Genomic DNA, 9,605 nt, shown 5'->3' with positions numbered 1-9,605 from the left:
CTCCTCCTCCTTTGTTCTTCTTTTCTTTTTTTATTTTTTGTCTTATTTATCTGGCTAGGATTTGCAGCACTATGGTGAATAACAGTGGTGAAAGTGGCCATCCTTGTTTTGTTCCAGATCTTAGAGGAAAGACTTTGGGTTTTTTCTCATTCAGTGTGAGACTAGCTGTCGGTCTCCTGTATATAGCTTTTATCATGTTGAGGTATGTTCCCTCTATAGCCAGTTTTTTGAAAGTTCTTACCAGAAAGCGATGTTTAATTTTATTGAATGCTTTTCCAGCATCAATTGAAATGATCATATAGTTTCTATCCTTCATTCTGTTGATACGATGTATCACACGGATTGATTTGCATATGTTGTACTATCCTGGTATCCCTCAAATGAATCCCACTTGATCATGATGATCTTTTTGATATGTTGTTGGATTTGATTTGTTAGTATTTTGTTGAGGATTTTTGCAATTGTGTTCATCACAGCCATTGGCTTATACTTTTCTTTTTGTGTATGTGTCTTTGTCTTGTTTTAGTATCAGGGTGATGCTGGCATAGTAAAATGAGTTTAGAAGTATTCCCTCACCTTCGATTTTTGGGAAGACTTTGAGTAGGAATGGTATTAGTTCTTCTTTAAATGTTTGGTAGAATTCAGCAGTGAAGCCATGAGCTTCTGTGCTTTTGTTTTATGGAAGACTTTTTATTACTGCTTCTATCTCATCACTTGTTATTGATCTATTTTGGTTCTGGTGTTATGCTGGCTTGAGGCCCCAGGGATTCAGCAGTGAACCAGACAGACGTGGTTCCCTCCTTTGCAGACTTTTAGTATTTGAGGAGGGGGTTAGGGAGCTGACAATCTGACGACTTTAAACACTTTGCTCTTAAAAACACCTGGATTAAAATCATGCAGTAATTTATTTTCAGGTGGAGACCCATGACATCTTTTTCAATTTCTTCCATGGGTATTTGGTCATCATCTACCCTTTCTTGAGTCAACATTTTAAAATCAGATTTTATATTTATGGTTTTCCATTTCATCTGAATTTGAGCTTCATGAGTGTAGATCTGTCCATCTGGTGCAATCACACCACATGAGCATGTGGCCTTTGTGGATTCCATGACATAAACCCGAGGTGAGACAAAGACCCAGGGACATAAGTTCTTAGACATGCCCTTTTGTATGACAGTGCTTTGAGCGTCAGCCCTTCTAATTGTGCCTGTGTCTCAGACGTTGTCCACCACAGAAACCTCCTGAAAGGCCTATTAACATCCACGTAGCACAGTTTAGAAAATATATACATGTTTATTGTTGAAAAAAGATGCAAGTTAAGATCTAACACCCCAGAAATAACTACTGTTAGTTAGCATCTTGCTGAATATCCTTCCAGACGTGTTTCTGTGACTACACGCACATGAATATATGCACACACAGGCTTCACCTTGATGGTCGCCACCCAGACCCCAGACAAAAATAAAGTAAAAAGGCCCATAAGGATCCAACCATGCTCCTCTTGGGGCGGGGGGCTCCCACTGTGACAAGTCCACTGCCCTTGCTGTCTCTCCCCACTCTCCCCATGCCCCCCACCTTATTTTCAGTTCTCTTTGTCTTCTTCTCTGCCTGGTTCTTCTTTCCTCCCCGGGAAGCAAGAGGAGGTCCTGACCGAGGTCAGCCACAGAGAGAGCCTCAGCAGCAGCCCGCCCCCAGCCCCTCAGACTCTTGGTGACTGTCCTTACTAACCCCAGGTTGGAGATGCTGCCACAAGCATCACGAAGTATGACTTCAGCCAATGACAGTAAATTCCGTGCCATGCATGTTTTCTCAGGTTGCCTCTGCTCTCGTCGACAGCTGTACGTCCAGTGAATGTTTACAGAAAGTGGAATCCATGGCGAGAGGCAACAGAACCGTCATCTCAGAATTCCTCCTCCTGGGACTGTCAGAGGTGCCTGAGCACCGGCCTCTCCTCTTCAGCCTGCTCCTATCCTTGTACCTGGTCACCGTGGTGGGCAACCTGCTCATCGTCCTGGCCATCAGCTCTACCCACAACCTCCACACCCCCATGTACTTCTTCATAGCCACCCTGTCCTGTGTCGACATCTGCTTCACGTCTGTCACCATGCCAAAGATGCTGCTCAACATCCAAACTCAGAGCCAATCCATTGCCTACACTGGGTGCCTCGCTCAGATGTATTTTCTCATTCTGTTTCTCCAACTGGACAATATCCTCTTGGCAGTGATGGCCTATGACAGATTTGTAGCCATATGTCACCCCCTTCACTATGCCACAACCGTGAGCCCCAAATTCTGCATCACCTTGATGTCTGTGGCTCTGATTGTCACAAACATCTACCCCTTGATCCACACCCTCCTTATGGATACGCTGTCCTTCTGTGCAAGCGTGAGAATTCACCATGGTTTCTGCGAGCTGTACGCACTGCTGAAGCTTTCCTGCTCAGATACCCGCGTCAGCGAGCTGGTGGTTTACACCCTCAGAGCGTCCTCTTTGTCACCCCCTTCCTCCTTATTGCTCTCTCCTACACGTACGTGTTCTCAGCCATCCTGAGACCGCGTTCTCCGCAGAGCAAGCGTAAGGCCTTTTCTACTTGTAGTTCTCACCTTGCCGTGGGGTCCTTGTTCTACGGGACGCTGTTCGGGGTCTATCTGAGGCCTTCCTCGTCCTGCACAGCGGAGGACTCCGCGGCCACAGTGCTGTATGCAGTGGTGGCCCCCATGCTCAACCCCTTGGTTTACAGCCTGAGGGACAGGGACATGAAGGGAGCCCTAGGAGGCCTCCTCAGCTGGAGGAAGGTCTGCTCTCGGTGACGGCCACTCCTGCCTCCGAGCAAAGGTGCCTTGTCTTCTCCTCCTCCCCTTCCTGTGGGAGGGGCTGTCCCGAAGGTGGACCCGACAGGTGTCCAGCTCTGCCCCGCGCTCCTGCCGCCAGCACGTTCCTCGACTCATTTCGCCAACACTCCCCGAGTGACTCTCACGTGCCAGGCCCTGCAAGACAGCTGGTCGGCGTGGAGACCTCACCTCCCATTCTTTCTATGTCCTCCACGGTCCCTCTCGGACCCTGCCTGCCCCACGAACTGTCCCCACAAGCCCCCATCAGCGTGGGAGACTCATAGCCAGTAGTGGAGCACCTTATGGGCGCTGGCCAGTGTTTGGAGCAGTTGTGTGTCTCTGGTCACTCGCTGTCCTAACCGCCCTGTGGGTGAGATGCCACCATCACCCCATCTCCTAGATGTGGCAAGGGAGCCCCAGAGAAGGGAGGTGGCATCCCACCGTCTGCTCCTGGAGGAATTCTTTCTTGGATGGGACGGGACGGGAATGGTGGTCTGCCCTCTCCAAAGAAGGAAATATGCGACTGGGCGCTGCTGCCACTGGGTGGCGGCAGACGCTCGCGTTAGGACTTGAGCGCACCGTCGCCGGGCTCCTGAGCCGCGTGGCGACAAGCGCAGGCGCCCCGTGCAAACTCCTGTGCGCACCTCCGTGCGCCCTCGGGCTTTCCTGGCCGTAGACGGACTTGCTGCGCTCACAGAGAACATTCCCAGGTGAAGTGTGGCCGGTGGCTTCACCGCCACGTCCAGACCTATGCGTAGGGTAGGGATAACGGCGGTGTGGCCTTTCCGGGTGCCTTTCTCTCCAGGGACGGAGGGGACGGTGGCCCGCCCCACGCGCTCTCGTGCACGACAGCCCTGACGGCCTCCTGGTGCCAGGCGGGGTCTGGGTCCCGTCCCTTGGATCTGGGCGCGCGTGGGACCGCTGCCACCCGTGGAGTACTGTGGGAGTGGCGCCGTGTGACCTCGGAGCTCGGTCGCCAACGGCGAACGCCGGTGCGGCTTCTGGAGTGTTCCCCGAAATACGCTCTCTGGCTACCCTGAGCTGCCTGGAAGAAGGGGGACGGGCCGGGGCCGGCGGGCTGCGAGGAAGCCACGCTGCGTGGAGGGGACACGCGGGGCTGCGCCGGTCCCCTGGGCCCAGCCTTGCTGCCCTTCAGGCCAGACGACGGCCGGCGAGCGAGGAGGGAACGAGCCCTCGGCAGGTTCCAGCCCCCACCTGCTGGAGCCTTCTCCGCCGAGGCCGTAGACCATGCTGGGGAGAGACCGCACGTCCCCACTCGTGCCCGAGTTCCTGGCCCGCTGAGCCTGCGTGCGCGACCAAACGGTGGTCTGATTAACATACGACGGTGTCGCATCTACCCAAAAGAACAAAGGACAATCTATAAAAAAGACACCTGCACTCCAGTGTTTATAGCAGCACAATTCACAATTGCAAAGATGTGGAAACAACCCAAGTGCCCATCCATACATGAGTGGGTTAATAAGATGTGGTATATGTATACCACGGAGTACTACTCAGCTACAAGAAACAATGGTGATCTAGCACCTCTTGTATTTCCCTGGATAGAGCTGGAACCCATTCTGCTAAGTGAAGTATCCCAAGATTGGAAGAACAAGCACCACGTGGACTCACCATCAAATTGGTTTTAACTGATGAACACCTAAGTGCACATATAGGAATAACGTTCATCGGGCGCCCGGCAGATGGCAGGGGGCAGGAGGGGATGGGTGTATACATACATGAGTACGGTGCGCACCGTCTGGGGGATGGACACGCTTGAAGCTCTGACTTGGGGTGGGGGGCAAGGGCAATATACGTAACCTAAACATTTGTACCCCCACAATATGCTGTAATAAAAAAAAAAGATACAACGGTGTCACAAAAACAGGCAGGGTTAGCACAGAGAGAGGGTATGGAGACTAAGTGTTTAAAAGGCAAAACAGGTGGGGCGTGGTGGCTCACGCCTGTAGTCCTAGCACTCTGGGAGGCCGAGGAGGGAGGATCCCCTGAGCTCAGGATTTCGAGACCAGCCTGAGCAAGATTGAGACCGTCTCTACTAAAAATACAAAGAAATTATCTGGACAACTAAAAATATACATAGAAAAAAATTAGCCGGGCATGGTGGCACATGCCTGTAGTCCCAGCTACTCGGGAAGCTGAGGCAGGGGGATTGCTTGAGCCCAGGAGTTTGAGGTTGCTGGGAGCTAGGCTGACGCCACAGCATTCTAGCCCAGCCGACAGAGTGAGACTCTGTCTCAAAAAAAAAAAAAAATTGTTTTCCCGTTCGGTATGATGTTGGCTGTGGGTTTGTCACATATGGTCTTTATTGTTCAAAGGTACATCCCCTCTATACCCAGTTTGTCGAGAGTTTTTAACGTAAAGGGATGTTGAATTTTATTGACTGCTTTTCCAGCATCTATTGAAATGATCATATAGTTTTGGTCCTTGATCCTGTTAATGTGATGTTTCACATTTATTGATTTGAGTATGTTGAACCATTCTTGCATCCCTGGGGTGAATTCCACTTGATTGTGGCAAATGATCTTTTTAATATGCTGTTGTATTTGGCTTGCAAGTATTTTGCTGAAGAATTTTGCATCTATGTTCATCAGGGATCTTGGCCTAACTGTGCTTTTGTCGTTGTGCCCTTGTCTGGTTTTGGTACCAGAGTAATGTTGGTTTTGCGATATGAGTTTGGAAATAGTCCCCCCTTTTTGCTTGTTATGGAAGACTCTGAGGATAAATGTTGTTAGTTCTTCTTTAAGTGTTTGGTAGTATTCAATAGTGAAGGGTCCTGGGCATTTCTTCAATGGGAGACTTTTTATTATGGCTCCAATCTCATTGCCCACGATTGGTTTATTGAGGCTTTACATTGCCCCGTGGTTCAATCTTGGCAGGTTGTATGTGTCCAGGATTTGATCCATTTCTTCCAGGTTGTCCAACTTGTTGGCATATATTAATAGTTGTTCATACTAGTCTCTAATGATCGTTTGTATTTCTGTGGTATGCGTTGTTATGTCTCCTTTTTTGTTTCTGATTCTATTTACTTGGGTCTCTTCTCTCTCCCTCTCTCTCTCTCTCTCTCTCTCTCTCTCTCTCTCTCTCTCTCTCTTTTTTCCTAGTTACTCTATCTTAAGGCTTCTTGATTTTGTTTATCTTTTCAAAATGCCAACTTTTCATTTCATTGATCTTTTATATTGTTTTCTTAGTCTCAATTTCATTTATTTATGCTCTGATCTTTATTATTTCTTTTCCTCAACTAAATTTGTGTTTGGTTTGTCCTTGCTTTTCCAGTTCCTTGAGATGCATTGTTAAGTTGTTTATGTGCAGTCTTTCTGCTTTTCCGACGTATGCCTCTATTGCTATAAATGTCCCCTCTTAGTACTGCCTTTGCTGCCTCCCACAGAGTTTTGGGATGTTGCATTTCCACTTCCATTTGTTGTAAGGAATCTTTACATTGCCTTCTTAATTTCTTCATTAGCACATTGATCATTTAGGAGCATGTTGTTTAATTTCCACATGCTTCTATAGTTTCCAAAGTTCCTCTTATTATTGATTTCTAGTTTTATTCCGTTGTGGTCCAAAAAGATACTTCATATGATTTTGTCTCTTTTGAGTTTGTTGAGACTTGTTTTGTGGCCTCACATATGTTCTATCCTGAAGGTCAGAAGAATGTGTATTCTGTAGCAGTTGGATGAAATGTACTGTGAATATCATTCAGGTCTATTTGTTCTAGAATGTAGTTTAACTCCAACGTTTCTTTTGTGTCTGGATGGTCTGTCCATTATTGACAGTGGAGTGTTAGATTCCCCTACTATTACAGTATTGCAGTCTATCTCTTTCCTTCAGATCTACCAATATTTGTTTTGTACGTTTGGCTGCACCAGTGTTGGGTGCATATATATCTACAATTGTTTTAGCCTCCTGCTGAATTGACCCCTTTATCATTATGCAGGGACCTTCTGTTTCTCCTTTTGCAGTCATTGACTCGAAGTCTTTTTTATCCGATGTAAGTATAGCTACTCCTGCTCTTGTTTGGTTTCCATTTGTGTGGAGTATCTTTTCCTGTCCTTTCACTTTCAGTCTATGTGTGTCTTTATAGGTGAAGTGAGGCTTTTGTAGGCTGCATATAGTTGGGTCTTGCTTTTTTAATCCATTCAGCCATTCTCTGTCTTTCAATTGGAGAATTTAGTCTGTTTACATTCAATGTTATCATCAATAGGTAAGGACTTACTCCCGCCATTTTTTCGGGTGTTTTCTGGTTGTTTTGTAGCTTGTCTCTTCCTTTATTCCCGTTTTTCTTTGTGGTTGAGTGATTTTCTCTGGTAGTATGTTTCAATTTATTGCATTCTTACCACCCTCTCACCCCTCATGAAAGCCTTCTAGCCTCTACCCCTCCTCACAAAGGCCTTCCCTCCCCTCAGCAATGCCTTCCCCAACTCACTTACCCTCACAGTGGACATCACTCCATCGCCTCCCTCACAAAGGTCTGCCCTCACCCACCTCCTCTGACAAAGGCCTCTTTTCTTGAGGCTGTCACGTACAGACCTCCCTCTCCTGCTCTCATAAAGTACTAACCCTCCTCACCTCCTGCCACAAAGTACTTCCCTCCCCCCTCCCAACTAAAATATGCCTTCCGTATCTCTCCTTCCTTCCAAATAGTCTTCCTTCCTCCCCTCCCCTCCCAAAGCCCTTCTCCCTTTACTATTTAAAAATAGTATCTGTCTTTGCCTGATACAGAAACAATGTCGTCTAAATTAGCGAGTGAGTGCTTAGAGATGCGGAGATTTGATGCATTGGTGCTATGTACAGAGAGGGCTGGTTTTCATTAAGGTTATCTACTTTTCTTTGAATAAACCTGTTTGATTTTCATGATCTTGAATGGTTTGTCACAGCTATAAGGTGGATTCTTTCTACTTTTATCCTATAAGGTAAATGTATTTTAAAAAGTTAGCTCACCTTTCAAAAGCCTTTCCACCCTTATCGCCGTCCACAGAATGAAAAAGTTTTAAAAACCTGATTTAAACCAATGTCCGGAAGGGAAGTGTGCAGCTTAGGGTTTATCAGGGGCAAAGGGATAATAGTATCACATGAAAAGAAAAGTGTAATTAATTGGGATGAGGGGATGCCACACCCATCAAACAAAAATAGGTTGATACAGGAAACAACCATTTCAAAATTTGGAAATCAGAAGCGATAGTTGAAATAGAAAAACAAATGTTTGAATGGGACAAACAGTAACATGGATGCATCTGACATATAATTCAGTGAACCCAGGGATTGAACCATGGGGTTTTCCTAAGACACAATACAAAAGAGTGGACAAACAGAAAGGATGTGAGAAAAGTCGAAACAGAAGTGTCACCATCAACCCTTTAATGGCCATTGGAGAGAACAGACAGGGAGGACACAGTGAAAAAAGTTGCAGAGTCAGGACATGACTCCTGGGAGCAAGAGCTCACCAGTCCCAATAGGACAAAGGAAGACCTTTGTGGAGTGAGTTGGGGAAGTTCCATCCTTTTTCTAGACTCTGAAGCAGGGTATAAACCCTGGAAGTAGTCTGATCTTTGCAGCACCTGGGCCTGCTGTTATCATTTTGTAATTACTGGTTGCTATGGTCTGAGTGTGTCCTCCAAAATTCATGCGTTGAAAACGTAACCCCCACTGCAACAGTGTTGGAAGGTGTGGCCTTTGGGGAAGTGTTAAGTCAGGAGGGCTCTGCCCTCATGAATAGATGACCAGTGTCATAAAAAGGGCTTGCTTGCGGGCGTGGCTTCGCTGCTCTCTTTTGTTCTTTCACCGTGTGAAGGCACAGCATTCTTCCTCTCCGGAGGATGCAACCACAAGGTAGGATCTTGGAACCAGAGACCGAGCCTTCCAGCACCTTAATCTTGGATTTCCCATCCTGCAGGACTGTGAGAAATAAATTTCCATCCCTTGTAAATTACTTGGTCTCAGGCATTCTGTTAATAGTGACACAGAACAGACTAAGACATGACCCTTTGGGTTATTTTGCCCTCGCCATACAGAGCAAAGGGGTTGTCCCAAGTCCTCCCTGGAGATTCGGAACCTCAAATGTGTTTGCCCCTAAATCATCACGTTCATTAACTAACATCTTTGCCATGTTTTCTAGAAGCACGGGCTTCTAGCAGATGTCCTTGCCCTGCAAATGGATGAATTTCCACATGAGCTGTATCTTAGCCACCCTAGTGTGTCCTCTGATGCTGCCCTCAGAGTCATTATCTGTGTTCAATAGTCTCTTTGAGGCCAACTTCCTGCAGTGGTAGCTGTGAACTTCAGGAGCAGTGTGCTGTGAAATGCCCTTCCGAGGCTCGAGGCCAAAGTGAGCCGCGGTGCAGAGCACAGCTTGGCTCGGCTCATCGGCACTCCCAGGTGTGTTCAAGGCAAAAGCATTTCAGAGAGTGGTAACTAGCGACCACCACAGCCACCGTCTGTTGACCTGTTACTACCTGCTAGTCACTATGTCTGACTTAATCCTCACAAAAGTTCTGTGATGTTGACTTACAATGCGCTTTCTTGCAAGTGAGGAAACGCAGGCTCAGGCAAATTAGGTGGCTTTCTCAAGGCAACAGGTGGGGAGTTTCAGAGCTGGGTTTCAATCTGGACCAATGGTTCTTTGCTTGCTTTGTAACTCTGTTTTTAACTTTCACTATAATAATAAAGTGCACACTTTTTAGCAGTGCCACATGCGGCCCCGTCTTTGTGGGTCTCTCTGGTCTCAGTCTCCTGGCTCTACTCGGCCCCCCTCTCTC

At 47.2% G+C, this 9,605-nt stretch overlaps 1 protein-coding gene across 1 annotated transcript; it reads left to right on the top strand.

The window, feature by feature from the left end:
- Positions 1-1,873: 1,873 nt before the first annotated feature.
- On the top strand, positions 1,874-2,811 carry LOC123628151 (olfactory receptor 1N2-like). Its single transcript, XM_045537805.1, is given in 2 exon segments — positions 1,874-2,477; positions 2,480-2,811. Coding segments are annotated over 2 exon segments (936 nt in total).
- The last annotated feature ends 6,794 nt before the right edge of the window (positions 2,812-9,605 follow it).

This window comes from Lemur catta, chromosome X, assembly GCF_020740605.2.
Source record: "Lemur catta isolate mLemCat1 chromosome X, mLemCat1.pri, whole genome shotgun sequence".
NCBI lineage: Eukaryota > Metazoa > Chordata > Mammalia > Primates > Lemuridae > Lemur > Lemur catta.
The sequence above is the reverse complement of the archived record's forward strand: the minus strand, read 5'-3'. Positions and strand labels throughout refer to the sequence as shown.